This window comes from Anomaloglossus baeobatrachus, chromosome 6, assembly GCF_048569485.1.
Source record: "Anomaloglossus baeobatrachus isolate aAnoBae1 chromosome 6, aAnoBae1.hap1, whole genome shotgun sequence".
NCBI lineage: Eukaryota > Metazoa > Chordata > Amphibia > Anura > Aromobatidae > Anomaloglossus > Anomaloglossus baeobatrachus.
The window spans coordinates 496,736,087-496,758,011 of NC_134358.1; the positions used below are offsets into that span (position 1 = coordinate 496,736,087).

The window sequence follows — 21,925 nt, forward strand, 5'->3', positions numbered from 1 at the left end:
TGCTGCAGATACTCAGTGTAAACATCCCTTGGGGTTTAACGCTATTAAAAGTATGTAAAAAAAAATCTTAAACTATAAAAAGCAATAAAGGAGAAGAAAACCAGAAAGGGAAGAAAATAAAAAAAAAAAAAAACATTGTCAGCCTGACTTTTCTTGGTATTTACCCTATAATATAAAGCACATTTACCTGTCTTGATCTCGGTCTGCCAGGAGAAAACTTCCTTTTGGTGATAGCTGGCTTACCCATGCCGATTTTTGGAGTTACAGATATAAATGTCGTTTGAAAGGCATTTGCTGTGCTATATCTATGTGCCGGAGTTTGACTTTGAAATATATCATTGGATGATTGAAAGTCGATGGAAACTGCAGGAGAGGATGACACACTGGTCTTACTGGTGTCCACTGAAGTGGCAGGAGACTCCATCCCGGTAGGAGACTTCAGACTTTTGTGCCCTGCCGGGGAGCTCATCTCAGTTGAAGTCTCGCTGTTAGGAGCAGTTTCCATGTCTTGAAGATCAGACGTTTCAGAAACCAGCGGCTCCCCCTTTTTTTGTGAAATGTGTTCATGACCCCAAGTCAAATCAAAGTGCTCTTCTAATTTAGGATTGCTTGTGAGCTGAAACTTTGACGGTGATCCACAAGAATTCTCCAGGACATGTGGCTCACTCCGGTCCTCAGAAGGACTTTGAGTTTCTTGGTATTTATCACGAAGGCATAGTGGCTGCTGGGTTGGCGTCTTCTCACACGCAGCCTTTCGTGCGGGCTCATCTGGTACCATGTGCATGTGGTCTGAATGAGAGATGTCCATGCTGTCTGCATTGAAAGAGGCATCGGTCTCCAGGTCTGATTTCTCATTGTGCTCTGGTGTCGCTAAAAGAAAAAAAAGGGAAGAATTTTTAAAGGGAAAATGTATTTTCAAGGAGTTTTTCAAGAGTCTTTGCATGAGGAATAACATTTTCTAGCTTTTTAAAATCTTGCATCCTGCATTTTCACTAATTTTCCCCTGTACAAGCACCAGCTCTTAATTCACTCTGAGCTGGTGGGAGGAGGAGGATAGCCGGCATGTTGTCTCTCATACACAGTGCAGTGCACACAGAGGGATTCCTGCTCTTCCTTCCCCAGTGATCACACAGAGGAACAGCAGCAGAATGAATGACCCTCTACAGCAATACTGAGCAGTGTAGCTGTGAATGCAGTAAGAGACTCAGCAGACACTGTCCACTATGCTGCTCACTCCTTCCCACCCACCATCTCCATATAGTCTATAGGAGGTATAACCTGACTCCTCACCGTACAGGAAAGTCCATCTGGTCTTCAGAAAGACTGGTTTGACCTTTTTATTTCCAGAGTGGATTACGCAAAGGCAGGGGAAGTGGAGGGGTGGGGGGGGGGGGGGGGGGTAGTGATTTGTAAGTGGACAAAGGAGCAAAATTCTCTGGTAATATATACAGTGAACCTTGGATTACGAGCATAATTGGTTCCAGGAGTGTGCTAATAAACCAAGTTACTCTTCTATCAAAGCGAATTTTCCCATAGGAAATAATTTGTTCCACAACCCAAAAATATTTACTGTATTTATACAAATTTAATACAGTAATACAAAATGATGTACTGTATTCAAATAAAATTATTACAGTACACTAACGCAAAATACCGTACGATAAAAAAAACATTACATCAAATTAAATTGGACGTTAGCTTACAATAGAATTGTTGGTGTGCGAGAAGTACTGTATAAGCAATGTGCTGCACTGGTTATCAATAAGAAAGTGCAATACTGTATCCACAAATGCAAATTGCTTGACATAGTATATAGTACAATGGTGTACTGTATACAGTACATACTGTATGTACAGAAAGCCACCTCCAGAGTGGGTCAGAGCGCAGTGAAAGGACAGAACCGGAAGTGTGGACGGTGAGTATTTGCTCTTATTGCATATCATTGCTCTTAAACCAAGTTACAAATGTTTAGAAAGCTTTGCTTGTCTTGCAAAACGCTCTCAAACCAAGGTACTCTTAATCTAAGGTTCCAATGTATTATGAGGTTTCCTTATGGTCGCTTGTATTACTTATGCAGTTTGTTGAAAGCACAGATCCCATTTAGATTATCAGTTTATAACTACCGTATTTTTCGGACTATAAGACGCACCAGACCATAAGACGCACCCTGGTTTTTGAGGCGGAAAACAGGAAAATAAAATTTTAAGCAAAAAAATGTGGTCATGACACACTTATGGGGCGAGGATCTGCTGCTGACACTGTTATGGGGTAATGTCCTGCTCATATACTCACCAGCCTGCTCATATACTCCCCAGCCTGCTCATATACCGTATTTTTCGGACTATAAGACGCACCGGACTATAAGACGCACCCTGGTTTTAGAGGAGGAAAATAGGAAAATAAAACTTTTAGCAAAAAAATGTGGTCATGACACACTGTTATGGGGCGAGGATCTGCTGCTGACACTATTATGGGGGGGTAATGTCCCCAAATTCTCTACTAAGGCACCCCATCCTGGTAATGATCCTCCTGCCTTGTATATGATCCTGCTCATATACCCCCATCCTGCTTATATACCCCCATCCTATTGATATACCCTCCATCCATCCTGCTCATATACCCCCATCCTGTTCATATACGGTACCCCCATCCTGTTCATATACCCCCATCCTGTTCATATACCCCCATCCTGTTCATATACCCCCATCCTGTTCATATACCCCCATCCTGTTCATATACCCCCATCCTGTTCATATACCCCCATCCTGTTCATATACCCCCATCCTGTTCATATATCCCCCCATCCATCCTGCTCATATACCCCCATCCTGTTCATATACCCCCCATCCATCCTGCTCATATACTCCCATTCTGTTCATATACCCCCCATCCAGATCCTGTTCATATACCCCCCATCCTGTTCATATACCCCCATCCTGTTCATATACCCCCCCCCCATCCATCCTGCTCATAAACTCCCATCCTGCTATATGCCCCCATCCTTCTCATATACTCCCATCCTGCTATATGCCCCCATCGTGCTCATATACCATCCTGGTATATGCCCCCATCGTGCTCATATACCATCCTGCTATATGCCCCCATCGTGCTCATATACCATCCTGGTATATGCCCCCATTGTGCTCATATACCATCCTGCTATATGCTCACATCGTGCTCATATACCATCCTGGTATTTGGCCTGTATCCTATAGCACAGAGAAAAAAAAACAAAAAACAAACGTTTATACTCACCTTTTCCTCACTCCCTGCAGCACCGATCATCTTCCTCTCTGCGCCACTGACCTGTGTGTGTGGAGCCGTACCCCTGCAGCACGCGACGTCTTCCTGTCTGTGCCGATCAGCTGACCAGCACAGATCAGCTGACCGGCACAGACAGGAAGACATCGCGTGCTGCAGGGGAACAGCTCCACACACGGGGGACGGGTAAGTGTACTGATTCACTGCCCCCCCCCCACGCTGATGATGACGCGCGGGGAGCAGTGAATACAGCCGCACATGATCGCTCCAGGCTGTAATTGCCAGGGGTGATCATGTGGACCGGCTCTTTACTATGTGCGTGTCCCCGCTCGTCCTCCCGCCCACCTGTCAGTGCCGGCTTCAGCGCTGAGAGATGGGCGGGAGGATGGGCGTGCATATGTAATGAGCGGGCCCACGTGGTCACAGCAGGCTGCTACAGCCTGCTCGTGCCCCTGATGACCTGCTCCACCTCATTCCCCGCAGCCACAGTCAGACCATAAGATGCACCCCCAACTTTCCCCAAACATTTGGGGGAAAAAAGTGCGTCTTATGGTCCGAAAAATACGGTACTCCCCAGCCTGCTCATATACTCCCCAGCCTGCTCATATATCCTCATCCAGCTTATATACTCTCCATGCTGCTCATAATATACCCCTATCCTGCTCATAATATACCCCTATCCAGCTCATATACTCCCCAGCCAGCTCATATACTCCCCAGCCAGCTCATATACTCCCCAGCCAGCTCATATACTCCCCAGCCAGCTCATATACTCCCCAGCCAGCTCATATACTCCCCAGCCAGCTCATATACTCCCCAGCCAGCTCATATACTCCCCAGCCAGCTCATATACTCCCCAGCCAGCTCATATACTCCCCAGCCAGCTCATATACTCCCCAGCCAGCTCATATACTCCCCAGCCAGCTCATATACTCCCCAGCCAGCTCATATACTCCCCAGCCAGCTCATATACTCCCCAGCCAGCTCATATACTCCCCAGCCAGCTCATATACTCCCCAGCCAGCTCATATACTCCCCAGCCAGCTCATATACTCCCCAGCCAGCTCATATACTCCCCAGCCAGCTCATATACTCCCCAGCCAGCTCATATACTCCCCAGCCAGCTCATATACTCCCCAGCCAGCTCATATACTCCCCAGCCAGCTCATATACTCCCCAGCCAGCTCATATACTCCCCAGCCAGCTCATATACTCCCCAGCCAGCTCATATACTCCCCAGCCAGCTCATATACTCCCCAGCCAGCTCATATACTCCCCAGCCAGCTCATATACTCCCCAGCCAGCTCATATACTCCCCAGCCAGCTCATATACTCCCCAGCCAGCTCATATACTCCCCAGCCAGCTCATATACTCCCCAGCCAGCTCATATACTCCCCAGCCAGCTCATATACTCCCCAGCCAGCTCATATACTCCCCAGGCTGCTCATAATAAACCCCTATCCTACTCATATACCCCCATCATCCTGGTGTATGGCCGCATCCTGTGGCATATACAAAAAAAAAAAAAAAAAAAATAAACGTTCATACTCACCTTACCTCACCTCACTCCCTCCAGCACCGCTCCTCTTCCCGTCTATGTCAGCGGCAGCGCCGCTGATTGGAGCCGTCCCCGTTCCCCTGCAGCATCGCAATCTCCTCCTGTCTGTGCCAGCGGCTGCGTGTGGACACGTGCACACAGCGATGACGTCATCGCTGTGCGAGCGGCTAGTCTCCACGCAAGTCAGCTGACCGGCACAGACAGGAGATCGCGATGCTGCAGGGGAACAGTGAGTAATGTGTACTGATTCACTGCACCCCGCACTGATAATGATGTGTGGGGAGCAGTGAATACAGCCGCACATAATCACTCCAGGCTGCAGTTGCCAGGGGTGATCATGCGGGCTGACTGTTTATCCCTCGCCCATCACCCCGCCCATCTCTCAGCGCCGGGTTCAGCGCTGAGAGATGGGCGGGAGGATGGGCGTGTATATTAAATGAGCGGGTCCACGTGGTCACGGCAGGCTGTGCCGGGGGCAAAAAAAAGTGCGTCTTATGGTCCGAAAAATACGGTATATAATGAATTAGTCATTTTTGATACTGAGCCACAGGGTAGATGATAAATGTCTGATTGCTGGGGGTCCCACTACTGGTATTTCCATCATCAAGAGAACAGGGGTCCAATGCTGTCCTTTTTCACTATGTCCGTAAAGAATGAAGGGGTTGCATCAATTCTACTCAATGTCAATGTGTATGGGACTGACAGTATAATCCTATCTAAGGACATGAAATGATCAGCAGAGGTCATAAACAAGTATGCTACTCTACTCCATCCAGACGCAGGGAGTAAGAATCGGGGAATCGGACCCCTCGTCTAGTGACCTTGGGGGATTCCAAGTATTGTCCCTCCCTTACATCTCAGATTCTCTGTATATACACTTTGCTGTTTTAAAGGCTTTCCATAGGTACAAAAATAAAATCCCAATGCTTTCTTAGGTTACGTTCACACATATTCTACTACATCCAGCATATATGGACTAGGAAATCGCAGGGAGAAATCTGGGATGAACGCTCTGATTTCTGCGCTAGATGTGCAGTTTCAGCTTCCATGTATCCACAAGAGGATTAGTCTCGATTGTCATGTACTAAAGCTAATCCGCACAAACAAGTAACATGTTGCCATCAGGACTAAGTAAAGAATGAGAAAAATCTTTTCTGCAAAGAATTTTGATTTAATAAATGAATAAACCAAAACGGTGTGTAAATAATAAATGCAGCGCACCTTCATCAAGACACATTACTGCTGCACCTGGAACATGATCATTGTGATTAAGTGCTTCTTCTTGAAATGTCATTTTTCCACCTGTATCCACTTCTGTCTCATCTGTGCATGCTAAATTAATAAAGGCAAGATAATTCAATAGTCACGAAGATCATTAAAATGTTTTTTCAACTCCATAAACAAAACTAAATACAACAGAGGAGTCCTCCGAGCCCCCATACTGCGAGCCCCCATACTGCCAGCTCTGACTTCTGGCTCCTAACCACAGTAAGAGCAATGTTCCCAGTATTGTTCTCCCTTAATCTTAGCGGACCCCAAGACTGCATCAGTAAGGCTGCTTTCACACTACGTTTTTTAAACATGCGTCATGAACATTTTTTTAACGCAAAAACGGATCCAGTGCAAATGCGTTTTCGTTTCAATGCATTTGCAATGGACTCGCGTCAACATGCGTTCACCTGCGTTTGCGTGCGTTATAGTGAGGATCCAGCAAGTTGCAGTTTTTTACCTTTTTTCAAAAACGCTACTTGTAGCGTTTTTGAGCTGCGTCCAAATACTGTTTATTACTGGATCCTGACTATACTGCACGCAAACGTATGTGAACGCTGGCATGCTGATAGACAGGATCCTGCTTGCTCTACTGAGCATGCCCAGAAATTAGCCTGGCGTGATCAGTCTCTCTCTCCCCCTCCCTCTCTCTCCTCTCTCTCTCTCTCCACCGCCTGAGAGCGGCGGACACGCGTAACCAAGGTAAATATCGGGTAACCAAGCAAAGCGCTTCGCTTAGTTACCCGATGTTTACCTTGGTTACGTGTGCAGGGAGCAGGCAGACCGGCTCCTAGCAGCTGCGGACGCTCGTAACCAAGGTAAATATCAGGTATCCAAGCAAAGTACTTCGCTTAGTTACCCGATGTTTACCTTGGTTACCAGCGTCCGCAGCTGTCAGATGCCGGCTCCCAGTCTATCACGTTCAGTTCCCCTCACTCCCGATCACAGGACTTCAATGCCCGCCCATAAACTTCAAGCGACAGGATCCTGCAAAATAACACATGCATTTGCATGCGTTTTTGTTTGTAAAAAACAGGATGCACTTTTACAGCAAAAAAACGTTTATGACGCATGTTAAAAAAACGTAGTGTCAAAGCAGCCTAAGTAACTTGTCCAGTGAAAACAAGCTACTTACTGATCCGTGGGGGTCCGACCAGTGGGACCTGTACTGATTGGCAGAATGGGGAAATTTTATCTGGGATATGACAAAATGGAGCAGCAGGTCAGATGCCCGTCTGCCACTACATTCATCTCTATAGGGCGACTGGAAAAAGCCGAGCACAGCGCTTGACAGCTCCACAGAGAATGAATGGAGCGTAGGCACTGCTGCTCCACTCTACTGGGGATATAAGCTCCTGTTCTACCGATCTGTGCGGGCGCAGCAGTCAGACCAGACTGATCAATAGATTATCAGCTATCCTTCACATACGTGATAACATGTTTCCATCCAAGAACCCCCCCTTAAGGCCCCAAAATCTGACACCTTACTACGTCTATAAAGCCTCAGTGCTGCATAAGTAATGTCACTGAATTTTGTACAGTATCTCTAAAATCACTATGAAATACCACTTGAGCAAAGCCCCACTGAGCCCGCCCAACTACGATCGGCGAGTACCCCATGCCCAAATGGGAGTTTGTTCCTTAATCGGCAGCAGGTGGGGTCGTCGTCAGACGGCACATAATGGAGAGGACTCTTAGGCCATATGCACACGTGTGCGTTTTGCATGCGTTTACGCAGCACTTTGGACTGCAGCGTAAACAAATGCGTTCTGTGTCCCCAGCAAATTCTATGTAGCTTGTGTGCAAATTCAATGTGCACGTTGCGTTTTAGAACGCTGAAATTTGTGGCCGAATCACTGTGTTCAAAAAAGCAACATGTCACTTCTTTTGTGTGTTTTGGATGCGTTTCCCACTCTGTCTATGGTAAAGCAAGCATCCAGAACTCATGAATTCTGCATCCACAATGCATCCAAAACGCAGCTTTTCGGCAGCGTTTTGAAACGCACATGCAGTGACAAAACGCTGCAGAATAGTTGTCCCGGCAGAATGCAACGTGTGCACATAGCCTTATCCTCAGCTTGCACAGCACCTAATGTAGCAAATTACTAGAGGAAAGTAAGTGTGTCCTAGATCTATTCTGCACGTCACTAATTTCCTTGTGGCTGAAAGTCTACGAAACGCCAAACCTCTGCAATCTAGCAAAATGTCTGCAAAGAAGGGAATTTTGTTACTTACCGTAAATTCCTTTTCTTCTAGCTCCTATTGGGAGACCCAGACGATTGGTGTATAGCTACTGCCTCCGGAGGCCACACAAAGCATTACACTAAAAAGTGTAAGGCCCCTCCCCTTCTGGCTATACACCCCCAGTGGGATCACTGGCTCACCAGTTTTAGTGCAAAAGCAAGAAGGAGGAAAGCCAATAACTGGTTTAAACAAATTCACTCCGAAGTAACATCGGAGAACTGAAAACCATTCAACATGAACAACATGTGTACCCGAAAACAACCAAAAATCCCGAAGGACAACAGGGCGGGTGCTGGGTCTCCCAATAGGAGCTAGAAGAAAAGGAATTTACGGTAAGTAACAAAATTCCCTTCTTCTTCGGCGCTCCATTGGGAGACCCAGACGATTGGGACGTCCAAAAGCTGTCCCTGGGTGGGTAAAGAAATACCTCATGTTAGAGCTGCAAGACAGCCTTCCCCTACGGGGAGGCAACTGCCGCCTGCAGGACTCTTCTACCTAGGCTGGCGTCCGCCGAAGCATAGGTATGCACCTGATAATGTTTGGTGAAAGTGTGCAGACTCGACCAGGTAGCTGCCTGGCACACCTGTTGAGCCGTAGCCTGGTGCCGTAATGCCCAGGACGCATCCACGGCTCTGGTAGAATGGGCCTTCAGCCCTGATGGAACCGGAAGCCCAGTAGAACGGTAGGCTTCAAGGATTGGTTCCTTGATCCATTGAGCCAGGGTGGATGTTGCAGCCTGCGATCCCTTGCGCTGACCAGTGACAAGGACAAAGAGTGCATCCGAGCGGCGCAGGGGCGCCGTGCGGGAATGTAGATTCTGGGTGCTCTACACCAGATCCAACAATGCAAAGCCATTACATATCGATGAAATGGATAAAAGGAAGGTAAGGAGATATCCTGATTGTGATAAAAAGGGAATACCACCTTAGGGAGAAACTCTGGGATCGGACGCAGCTCTACCTTATCTTGGTGAACACCAGGAAGGGAGCTTTGGATGACCGCGCTCCTAGTTCGGACACTCTCCGAAAAGACGTGACCGCTACCAGAAAGGCCACTTTCTGTGGAAGTCGAGAAAGTGAAAACATCCCTCAGAGGCTCGAAGGGCGGCTCCTAGAGAGCAATTAATACCCTGTGCAGATCCCATGGGTCTGACGGCCTCTTGTACGGAGGGACAATGTGATAACCCCCCTGCAGGAACGTGCGTACCTGAGGAAGTCGTACTAGGCGCTTCTGAAAGAATACCGACAGCGCTGCGACTTGTCCTTTAAGGGAGCCGAGCGACAAACCTTTTCCCAATCCAGATGCAGGAAGGGGGGAAAAAGGAGACAATGCAAATGGCCAGGGAGACACTCCCTAAGCAGAGCACCAAGATAAGAATAACTTCCACGTCTTGTGGTAGATTTTGGCAGACGTCGGCTTCCTAGCCCGTCTCATGGTGGCAATGACGTCTTGAGATAATCCTGAAGACGCTAGGATCTCGGACTCGATGGCCGCACAGTCCGGATCAGGGCCGTAGAATTCAGTGGAAAGAACGGCCCTTGGGACAGTAAGTCTGGCCGGTCTGAGAGTGCCCACGGTTGGCCGACCGTGAGATGCCACAGATCCGGGACCACGACCTCCTCGGTCAGTCTGGGACGACGAGGATGGCGCGGCGGCAAGCGGAGCTGAGCTTGCGTAGCACTCTGGGCAACAGTGCCAGAGTAGAAAACACATAGGATAGCTGGAACTGCGACCAATCCTGAACTAGGGCGCCTGCCGCCAGAGCTCTTTGCTCGTGAGACCGCGCCATGAAAATCGGGACCTTGTTGTTGTGCCGAGACGCCATTAGGTCGACGTCCGGCATCCCCCAGCGGCTACAGATTTCCTGACACCATACTGGGTGCAGAGGCCATTCCCCTGCGTCCATGCCCAGGCGACTGAGGAAGTCTGCTTCCCAATTTTCTACGCCCGGGATGTGAACTGCGGATATGGTGGATGCTCTGTCCTCCACCCACATCAGAATCCGCCGGATTGCCTGGTAGGCTTGGCGATGCGTGTTCCGCCTTGGTGGGCGATGTCTGCCACCGCTGTGGAATTGTCCGACTGAATTCGGATCTGTTTTCCTTCCAGCCACTGCTGGAAGGCTTGCAGGGCAAGATGCACTGCCCAGATTTCCAGAACATTGATCTAAAGGATGGACTCCCTGAAGAGAGTCCTTGACCGTCTGAGAAGGGAAACGTTCCTCTCTAGGGACGTCGACTCCCCAACCCATTGGCAAAGCATGTCCCATTGAAGTGGACGCAGATGAAACTGCGCGAAAGTGACTGCCTCTGCATGAGGCGTCTTAAGGGGTGTGACTGGCCTTGAAGGAGAGACTGCACCCCCGACTGTAGTGAACGCTGCTTGTCCAGCGGAAGCTTCACTATCGCTGAGGGAGTGTGAAACTCCATGCCCAGATATGTCAGCGATTGGGTCGGTGCCCGATGTAACCTTGAAAAGTTGATGATCCACCCGAAACTCTGGAGAGTCTCCAGCGCCACGTTCAGGCTGTGTCGGCATGCCTCTTGAGAGCTTGCCTTGACAGGTGGATCGTCCAGTAAGGATCACAGAGTGACCCTGAGAGTGCAGGACTGCTCCCACTGCTGCCCTGAACTTGGTGAAAACTCGTAGGGCTGTCGCCAGACCGAAGGGCAGTGGTACGCACTGAAGATGCTCGTCTTCAATAACGAAACGTAGCAAACGCTGGTGCTCTGGAGCAATCGGCACGTGGAGATAAGCATCCTGATGTCTATTGATGCTAGGAAATCTCCTTGAGACATTGAGGCAATGACGGAGCGGAGGGTTACATCCGGAACCGCCTGGCCTGCACGTGCTTGGTGAGCAGTTTTAGGTCCAGAACGGAACGGAAAAAACCACCCTTTTTTGGCACCCCAATAAGATTGGAGGAAAAAACCGTGTCTTGTTCCTGGAGAGGAACAGGGATTACCACTCCTTCTGCCTGCAGAAGAGCATCGGCTCGGTGGGGGGGGGGGGGGGGGGGGGGGGAGTTCTGAAGAGTCGAGCCGGAGGACGAGAACAGAGCTCTATCCTGTACACGTGAGACACAATGTCTCTCACCCACCGGTCTGTGACCTGTGGCAGCTAAATGTACCCAGAAGCGGGAGATTCTGCCACCAACCGCGGATGCGGAGAGAGAGCTGAAATACATGAGGAGATCGCCTTGGTAGCGGTTCCTCCTGCTGCCTTTCTTGGGCGTGAATGAGCCCGGCCGGAATCTGAGCCCCTCTGAGCCTTTTGAGCCCTTTTAGACGAGGACAATTGGGACTTGCCCGAGTCTGGGAAGGACCAACCTCGACTGTCCCCCCAGGACAGCCTTACTAGGGTAAGTCGCAATGCAGACATTGCGAGGTTAAGGACACCACCTGCGGCACAGATGTACATGTGCTCAAGAGCAGCTGCGCAAGACCAGCTGAAATAGGTTAGAGTGCCCATACGGCTGCGAATGCCGGAGCAACCGACACGCTGATAGCTTCACAGACAGATTTCAACCAGAGGTCTATCTGTCTGTCAATGGCATCTTTAAGTGAAGTCCCATCTCCACTGCAACTATGGATCTAGCCGCAAGCCTGGAGATTGGGGGATCCACCTTTGGGCCCTGGGTCCAGTGCTTTACCACGTCAGGGTAAAGGGATAACGTGCATCCTTAAAACGTTTGGAGAAAACGTTTATCTGGTAAGCGTGGTGTTTCTGAACTGCGTCTCTGAAGTCAGCGTGGCCAGAAAAAGTACTCAATCTACGCATGAGTACTGAAAAAGGATTTCTCCTGCTGTGAAGCTGACTCCTCCACTGGGGGAGCTGAGGGAGAAATATGCAACATTCCATTGATGGACGCTATAAGATCATTCACTATGGCGTCACCATCCAGTGTATCCGGATTGAGAGCGGTGTCAGGACCAAAGCCCTGATCAGCTACGTCTGCCTCATCATACAGAGAGTCGTCCTGCTGGGACCTTGACCAGTGATGAAGCCGAGTGCCGCACCCAGCGAGCTAGCTTAGGCTGTCTGGGACTGCCGTCTGTGTCAGAGCCTTCACCCTGGAATGCCTGGGACCCCCCCGGAGCACTGAGTACGTTCCAAATGAGGGTGGCCAGGGAGCATTAATCAAGATTGCCCATGGCCTGTCTGGACTGCAAAGTCTCCATCCCATGACAATCTCCGTCCCTGTCCCTGGACAGGGTTCACAGGTGGTTCCTTTGGCCACCTCTAGTAGAGACCCCGGCTGACCAAGTGCTACAGTGGAGCATTGCACACAATGGGGGTCAGTGGAACCTGCCGGTGGAACAGTATCACATGCAGGAAAAGCAGCATAGAAAGCCTGTGTTGCTTTTTTGCTGCTGTATTCTAGTCATCTATGCGATGTATAGCATACAAGCATAAACACTTCAGCACATGCAATACAAGCAGCATAGAAAGCCTGTGCCTTGGCACCCTTGCTTTTATGCTGCTGTTGTCCAGCCATCTAGGAGAATATAGCCCAGAGTAGCGACCGTACAGTGCAATGTATAGCATACAAGCATATATACAAATGAACACTTCAGCACATGCAGTACAAGCAGCCTATAAAGCCTGTGCCTTGGCACCCATGCTTTTTTGCTGCTGTTGTCCAGCCCTCTAGGAGAATATAGCCAAGAGTAGCGACCGTACAGTGCAATGTATAGCATACAAGCATAAGTACAAATGAACACTTCAGCACATGCAATACAAGCAGCCTAGAAAACCTGTGCCTTAGCACCCTTGCGTTTTTGCTGCTGTTATCTCGCCATCTAGAAGGGCATATAGCCAAAGATAGCGACCTACAGTGCAGTGTATAGCATACAAGCATAAAATACAAATGGACACTTCCGTATTTAGTGGGGTCAGCACTTCAGGTGCTGCTTACCGCCCGCCTATAACGCGGGTGTGTGGTCGCCAGAGCCCTGTGTTGGTTGCCCAGAGCATGCTCCGTTCCCCAGCTCGGACTGCGTGCAGGAATGGCTGCCGGCGTCCTTCTCCAGCTCGTGTGACGAGGGGCGGGCCGTGGGCGTGCCCCAGACAAGAGCGGGAAACTGGCGTCCCACTGTGTCCAGTGAAGGGGGCTGGAGAATGCAAAGCAGACTCCAGCCCTCGGCGCTGACTGTCTGTACAGCGTCCCGCCTCTCCCCTGACTGGCAGGGCTGGAGGCGGGAACGAAACGAAAACTAGGCCGCAAAGCCGGGGACTCGAGTAATAAGCGCGGCCGTCCATGTGCACGGCCAGCGCGGAAGTCCCCGGCGCACCACAAGTCCCAGCCGCGCCACAATGTCAAAAACACCCAGCAACGGCCGGCGCGGCAGTTCCCAATACATAAAGTCACTCAGCAAAGCTGTAGTGAATAATAGCACGAGCGCTCCGCGCTGTTGCCCCCGGCGCACTAACACTCCCAGCAATGCTGGTGTGTGTGCGCGCTTGCCCGGGGACACAGAGTACCTTAATGTAGCAGGGCCTGTCCCTGACGATACTCGGCTCCATATCCAGCAGGTTCCCTGGGTCTTTGGATGGAGCCCGGTCTCAGTGCCTGGAGACCGGTAAGATCCCACTTCGCCCAGAGCCCTGAGGGGGGATGGGGAAGGAAAACAGCATGTGGGCTCCAGCCTCCGTACCCGCAATGGGTACCTCAACCTTACAAACCGCAAGTGGGGTGAGAAGGGAGCATGCTGGGGACCCCATATGGGCCCACTTTTCTTCCATCCGACATAGTCAGCAGCTGCTGCTGACTAAACAGTGGAGCTATGCGTGGATGTCTGACCTCCTTCGCACAAAGCAGAAAACTGGTGAGCCAGTGATCCCACTGGGGGTGTATAGCCAGAAGGGGAGGGGCCTTACACTTTTTAGTGTAATGCTTTGTGTGGCCTCCGGAGGCAGTAGCTATACACCAATCGTCTGGGTCTCCCAATGGAGCGCCGAAGAAAAAGTAGTTGAGACTGGAGCATAAACATGAGCAGCCCATATTACTCCATTCTTATTACCTACAATAGGCAATTATCATCAAAGACACTTACCGGCTTCTGCTTCCGCAACCTCCATATCCATACATTCATCCCCGACTCCGTCCTCCGCGTCAGATTGCTTACATAATGTGCAGATGTAATCGTCTTTCCACTGATCATCTAAATAGTCCACACATTTTTCACAGTCTAGATGTATCCACCTCAAGAAGAATAGTAATACAGATGTCAGGCTGCAGCATAGTACAATTCACAAGCAGTAAACACAGGGATGCCTGCAATCCTGAACAGCAATGATCACCCGCCCCAAGATAAAGCTTAAAGAGAACCTGTCAATACGATGTCTTATACTCTTCACTACCAAAGCTCTGAAAATGACTCTGTATAAACTATCAGAATTGGGCTTCATTCACACACCCGTATGAGACAATGAGGAGTGCGGACCGTGTTTCCTGGCCGGCTACAACCCCAAATACCTGAACGTAAATGCATTGTAGGCCGGTAAAATTACAGACTGTCAAGTTTAGGCCAGTGAATCACGGTCCAGACTTGGACTTTTACATACAGATGCAATTACAGAAAGGATTAATGGGAACCTGTCACCAGATTTGGAGACTATAAACTGCAGCCGCCACCCCCCCTGAGCTCTTATATGCAGCATTCCAGAATACTGTATAAAAGAGTCCAGGCCGCTGTGTAGGTCAAACACTTTTATAATACTCACCTAAGGGGTGGTTCGGTCCGATGGGTGTCGCTGCTCTCCGGTCCGGTGCCTCCTCTCTGTGGTGATCGCAGTCTTCCTTCTGAGGCCTGTGTGCATGACGCATCCTATGTAATACACACTGGGCGGCATAGAGGTCCTGCACAGGCACACTTTGATCTGCCCTACTCAGGGCAGATTAAAGTATTGTTGTACGCATGCGAAGGCAGTCTTTAATCTTTCCTTGTGCCTGCACATTACAGTACAGCCGGACAGAGGAGGAGCCGGGCCGGACAGATGAGGCTCCGGGCCGGACAGTATTCCAGAGTGCTGTATATAAGAGCTCAGTAGTGGTGGATGCAGCTTATAGTCACCAAATCTGTTGACAGGTTCCCTTTAAAGAGGTTGTCCACTACTTTAAAATTGATAGTCTATCCTTAGGACAGTTTATAAATGTCTGATTGGCTGGGGTCCGACACCCGTCATCCCCACTGATCAGCTGTCCTAGGTGCTGGCCACACAGTAGGCCAGATATGGTCAGTTCTGGAGCTGCCCCGTCAACTGATCGGGAAGTGGATGTGCAGTCCGCAGCCACTATCAGAAGACAGAGAAGCTGCAGAACTGAGTGTTTCCGGCCTCCTGCTGTCTCCAACACCAAGGACAGCTGATCAGTGGGGATGATGGGTGTCGGAACCCAGCCAATCAGACATTTACAACCTGTCCTAAGGATAGGCAGTCAATGTAAAAGTGGTGGACAACTCCTTTAAGTTCTAGGCTTCATTCAGATAGAACACTTGTTAAAGCTATCTTTGCTTTTGACAGATAGAACATGTACCCGTTATAGTCTATGGTACAGTTTTGTTTTTTTTGTGAACCCTGTATCTGCAAAAAAAAAAAAAAAAAAAAATTAAGATAGACTAGAAGGACAAGTGGCAGTTTCTGATCTGTGACGAGAGTCAAACTCGCAAACATGCAAAGTAATGGGACAGTGAAAAAAGTACAGTGCTGTCAAAAATGTACTGTTTATGAAGTGATACAGAAAACAAAACAAAAAAAGAAACTGCACTGCCCAAGCACTTAAAGGGAAGCAAACATCAGTATTTTCATATATAAGGTAAAGCCAGTGCAGTACTGGCATTATCAGGCTGATTATCTACATACCTATAGTGGACAGCTCAGATGTTTAGCCATTCAAAACCAAGAAAGTGAAGTTTAAAAATTCGGCAGCTTTTTGATTGACAGTTGCACGGAGCAGATAATATCCGGGTGGGTTATGCACATGATTACCCCCCCACCCGCCTGTTCCTCCTACTCTCTGGCTCTATGCTAATTTTTCTTTTCAGTAAGATGACGTCAGAGATGGCACCTGCGCATAGCGCTTATCTCCGGCGCCATCTTTCTGAAGCCCACGTTACCCCCTGCTGTTCTAATCTTCCAACTGAGAGGGCGGCGCATGCGCACTTGATCCTCTGCTCTCCTGTGACCGCGGGTGCGCGCACAGTCACAACAGCAGAGAATAGCTGATCGGAGGACACCCCTTATTACCCAGCATGCCACCTGGCACCAAGGCCGCTGGAAGAGTTGGATACAACGCCAGAAGATGACTCTTGTACAAAAGCGCCATTTTCTGGGACGGCTGCGGACTGCAATTCGCAGTGGGGGGGGGGGGGCCAGAAAGCTTGGGCCACTCTGCGCTGCGGATTCCAGTCCCCAGCTGGATACAAAAATTGGGAGAAGCCCAAGTCTTTTTTTTTTTTTTTTAATTATTTCATGAAATTCATGAAATAATTTAAAAAAGGGCTTCCCTATATTTTTGGTTCCCAGCCAGGTACAAATAGGCAGCTGAGAGTTGGGGGCAGCCCATACCTGCCTGCTGTACCTAGCTAGCAAACAAAAATAAAGCGAAGCCCACATCATTTTTTTTTTTTTTTTTAAATATTTCATGAAATAATTTAAAAAAAAAAAAAAAAAGCTTCCTTTATACACGAAAATCCTAATGTTTGGTTCCCTTTAATACCGCAGACTCCGAAAACACAATGGCAATAAAAAGGATGACTGCTACACTTGTGGAAAAAAAAAGTTGTGAGATAATCAAAAAGAATAGAAGACCAAGTGGCACTCGCCATTCGTAAAACTAATCCTTCGTTTGGTCTAGTCTGCCTTGACTCTTAACGTGTATCAAACAAAGCATTTGTTTTAGTGATGGTGAGTGCCACTTGGTCTTCTATTTTCCTTTTTCATTTACTGTTTAATTTGCAGAAGCTTGGAAATTTTTTTTTTGAGAAAAACAGATGTCAGGATCAGATTCAGTAACCTGATGAAAAATGGTCATCTGCCAAAACATACAGATATCTGAATGAGGACTTCGTGTGAGAACATGGAGCGGAATCCTCAGGACTGATGGGAGTGGGGAATAACAATGTGGTCAGGGCATTTAACAGCATTTCCTCATACATTACCTTTTGCACATCTGACAATGCAAAAGATCTTTGTGCACGTCTGCCTGAAGCGGATGATCACAAATCGGGCAGGGCAGGCTGGTCTGCTGCTGAAAACAGTTATCACATATCAAACAGTTCAGATACCACTGAGGACTGGTCCGAGCCCCACATTCTGCACATATACGGCAGTTCTGTATAAAGAAAAAAGAAATAATAATGTTTAATAATAAATAATAATTTTAAATAATAATAATAATAATAATAATAATAATAATAATAATAATAATAATAATAATAATAATAATAATAATAATAATAATAAATAATAAATCTCAAAAAGTTATTTAAAACTGGAAATAAACCTGAAGAGGCCATAAATTATATGTTCCATAATAAAATGTAAGGGTAAGTTTTCAGGGCAATCCATAAAGACAATGTGAGTAAGGGTACTTTCACACTTGCGTTAATTTCCTTCCGTCACAATCCGCCCTTTTGGAAAACAGCGGAATCAGTTAATGGATTCCGCTGTTTCCCATAGACTTGTATGGATGACAGATTGTGCCAAAAGTACCTGCGTTGCTTCCGCTGGCTGACACTGCGTTGCGTCCACTGGAAGGAACGCAGCATGTAACGTTTTTTGAGCGGCGGAATACCCTATTTTTCACTGCGTATGCTCATCTTTTTTTTTTTTATAAAATCACAGAAACTTTATTTTGTCTCTCGGCCGCCGAACGTTCAGCTGAGCGCCCGGCCGCCGGCATGCGAGAGCTCTCAGCTGAGCGCCCGGCCGCCGGCATGCGAGAGCTCTCAGCTGAGCGCCCGGCCGCCGGCATGCGAGAGCTCTCAGCTGAGCGCCCGGCCGCCGGCATGCGAGAGCTCTCAGCTGAGCGCCCGGCCGCCGGCATGCGAGAGCTCTCAGCTGAGCGCCCGGCCGCCGGCATGCGAGAGCTCCCAGCTGAGCGCCCGGCCGCCGGCATGCGAGAGCTCTCAGCTGAGCGCCCGGCCCCGGGCATGCGAGAGCTCTCAGCTGATTGTTCACAATAGTCTGCTGCCGGTAAACTGTAATAAAAGAAAATTTAAAAAAAAAAAAAAAAATGCTTTCCGTTGTTTTGTACGATCCGTTGCATCCGTTGTCCCATTATATGCAACGCATGCGTTGCATCCGTCACACAACGCAATGCAACGGATGCCGTTCAACGCAAGTGTGAAACTAGCCTAAGGCTTTCACACTTCAGTCGTTTCAAATCCACCAGGTCCGTCGTTGCGACTGATCGACGGATTTATCGTTTTTTAGCTGTCAACGGACGCAACAGATGTGTTATTTCACAGGATTCCATTCACTGGAATCCTGTGAAAAAAACTGATCCATCCCGTCCGTTATGTCCATTGTGCGTCATTTTTACGATGGATCCATCGTGATCCGTTTGTTTTTGGAACAGCCCAACGGGAGGTGCCAGATATGCTGGGCATGCTCAGTAGAACATGACAAAATCCAGCACTGGATTCTGTCGTGTGACGGATTACGGCGGAATCCTGCACCATAGACAACCATTATACCTCTTGACTGATTGCAATGGAATCCTGTTCAGCGTGTTTTTTTTCACGCTCCAAAAAACGTTACATTGTCAGTTCCTTCCGCCGGACAGTCAGTCATTCCACCACTGCTCCGTCGTGCGGCGGATGCAACACAGGGCCATCAGTCGCAATCCGTCGTTAATACAAGCCTATGGGGAAAAAACTGAATCCTGCAAAATATTTTGCAGGATAGTGTATATTCTCAAGGCAACGGAGTGTGACTGATGGAAAAAGACGGAAGTGTGAAAGTGGCCTAACGCGTATCTGTGTGGTGGGGCTCAGGAGTACCCAACATATGACAATTATAGCACAATCTGACTGAACGCGAAGCACTAAAGAAGCGCAGCCGCAACTCCTTTAATGACTGCAATCACGGGATGGCTTCCTGAACAGGCGTTTGGTAATTGATTCAGTGGGTACAATAGCGCTTGTTTAATCACATTTCTATAAATATACAGTGGAACCTTGGATTACGAGCATAATTGGTTCCGGGACTATGCTCTTAAACCAAGTTACTATTATATGAAAGCAAATTTTCCCATAGGAAATAACTGAAAAGCAGACAATTCGTTCCACAAACCAAAAATATTTACTGTATTTATACAACTTATTACAGTAATACAAAATAATGTTCTGTGTTCATATACACAATTATTACAGTACACTAATACAAAGTACAGCACAGTAAAAACATGTAAAACAAATTAAACTGCACATTAGCTTATAATAGAATTATTGGTGTGTAAGAGGTACAGTACAAGCAATGTGCTGCACTGGTTAGCAGAAAGTACAATACTGTATCCACAGATGCAAATTGATAGAAATGCTATATAGTATATACTGTACTGTATAATGGTATACAGTAAACAGTACATATGTACAGAAAGTTCCCTCCAGAGCGGGTCAGAGCCCGGTGAACGGATGGAACCGGAAGCATGCTCGGTGGGAATTTGCTCTTATTGCAAATCATTGCTATTAAATCAAGTTACAAATTTTTAAAAAGCTTTGCTTGTCTTGCAAAACGCTCTCAAACCAAGTTACTCTTAATCCAAGGTTCCACTGTATAATGATTGGTGAAACAATATAGTGTATGATCACAGAGAGATCCTCTAATAGACACGTTTGTACAGGGAAGACTTACTTTACACTTCCAGCCATTTGTTGGTACAGAGTCCATAACCGGCTGCAGACAAAATGTATGATAACCTTTGTCACACGTATCGCAGACAAGCATCTTGGTGTCATCTCCAGATTGTCTGTAGAACGATCCAAGGAAAAACCACGCTTAGCCGACAAAGAAAATAATCGCATAAAAAAATAGAACATTTAAAAGAAAGGAAAAAAAAAAAAAAAGATCAAAAGGGATTTGTGTTTTAGCGCTTTAAGTGGCATACAGTAGACCACAAAAGTGAGTACACCCCTCACACTTTTGTAAATATTTTATTTACAACGGATAATACTGAAGATATGACACTTTGATACAATGTAATGTAGTCAGTGTGCAGCTTGTATAACGGTGTAAATTTGGTGCTTTCTAAATAACTCATCATACAGTCATTAATGTCTAAAATGCTAGCAAAAAAGTGAGTACACCCCTAAGTGACAATGACCGATTAGCCATTCTCCCTCCCCGGTGTCATGTGACTCAATGTTACAAGGTCTCAGGTGTGAGTGGAGAGCAGATGTGGTAAATTTGGTGTTATCACACGCACACTCTCTCATACTGGTCACTGGAAGTTAAACATGGCTCCTCATGGCAGAGAGTTCTCTGAGGATCTGAGAAACAAATTGTTTCTTTACATAAAGATGGTCTAGGCCAGTGCTTCCCAATCCCAGTCCTTCAGACGTGCCAACAGTGCATGTTAATGTAAGCACCTGCTATAACTATGCTAAGCAAATCTTGAAAACATGCCCTGTTGGTGGCTCCTGAGTGCTAGGGTTGGGGAACCCTGGCCTGGGCCATAAGCAGCACAAAGTCCATACAGCGGTTTAACAAGGCAGGTTGCACTCAGAACTGGCCTCGGGATGGTGGACCAAAGAATTTGAGCGCACGTGCTCAGCGTCATATCCAGAGACGGTCTTTTCAAAACAGACGTATGAGTGCTGCAGAAATTACAGGGGTTGGGGCTCAGCCTGTCAATGCTCAAACCATACGCCGCACTCTGCATCAAATTGCAATAGAGCTCAATCAATGGCACATGTGGAGATGAGGAGCTTATTAATGCGAGGACTCGCAAAACAGAACCAAACAGCAGTGTCATGAAAACTACAGCAAGCAGCTCAGTCAGTGACACTGCTGGAAACTGGGTCTGTCCACATGTTATGCTGTCCTCAGATGGGGGAAGCATGAACTTAGTGTCCCATTCCCTATAACCAAAGAGTAGATTCCCACACACTATATATCCATCTTACTCAGCTATTCGGCAACTTACTTGCAATTCTGACAGACTTTGCAATCTGGGCACTGCCAACCAGCACGCTTCAAAGGGGTCACTGCTATGTCCAGACACATGCCATGGCAATGCTGACCACAAGTTGTGCAAAAGAGCTGGTCCAACAGATCTCCGGAGCTGTCACACAGTGCACAGTTGGCATAATCCGTATCTGAAAGAATAAAACATAACACTGTAGTTGTATTCACACAACACAGGGGAAACAGAAAGTTACAGGCAATTCCAGAACACTTGGGAAGACTGGATTGTGTTCTCGAGTCTCAGCAATTAAAGGGGCTGTGCAGTACTGAGATATTGATGAGCTATCCTTAGTATACAGAATATCAGTTCAGCATCAGACGCTCACCCCCACGCCCTGCTGCAATTAGCTATACATACAGTACAGATCCAGGACACCACAGCCCCACACACTGTGTAATGA

General features: G+C 47.8%; 1 protein-coding gene across 10 annotated transcripts in view; it reads right to left on the reverse strand.

Annotated features, from left to right (window-relative positions):
- The window catches only part of KMT2C (lysine methyltransferase 2C), a 440,610-nt gene that overhangs the window by 260,637 nt on the left and 158,048 nt on the right, over positions 1 to 21,925 (reverse strand). For all 10 annotated transcript variants that reach the window (XM_075315430.1, XM_075315433.1, XM_075315425.1 and 7 more), the window contains 6 exons: positions 21,484 to 21,655; positions 20,193 to 20,307; positions 17,495 to 17,667; positions 14,390 to 14,538; positions 6,042 to 6,152; positions 188 to 870 (listed from right to left, as the gene is read on the reverse strand). In XM_075315430.1, coding sequence (XP_075171545.1) covers positions 188 to 870; positions 6,042 to 6,152; positions 14,390 to 14,538; positions 17,495 to 17,667; positions 20,193 to 20,307; positions 21,484 to 21,655 — 1,403 coding nt within the window. The remainder of the gene's footprint in view (positions 1 to 187; positions 871 to 6,041; positions 6,153 to 14,389; positions 14,539 to 17,494; positions 17,668 to 20,192; positions 20,308 to 21,483; positions 21,656 to 21,925) is intronic.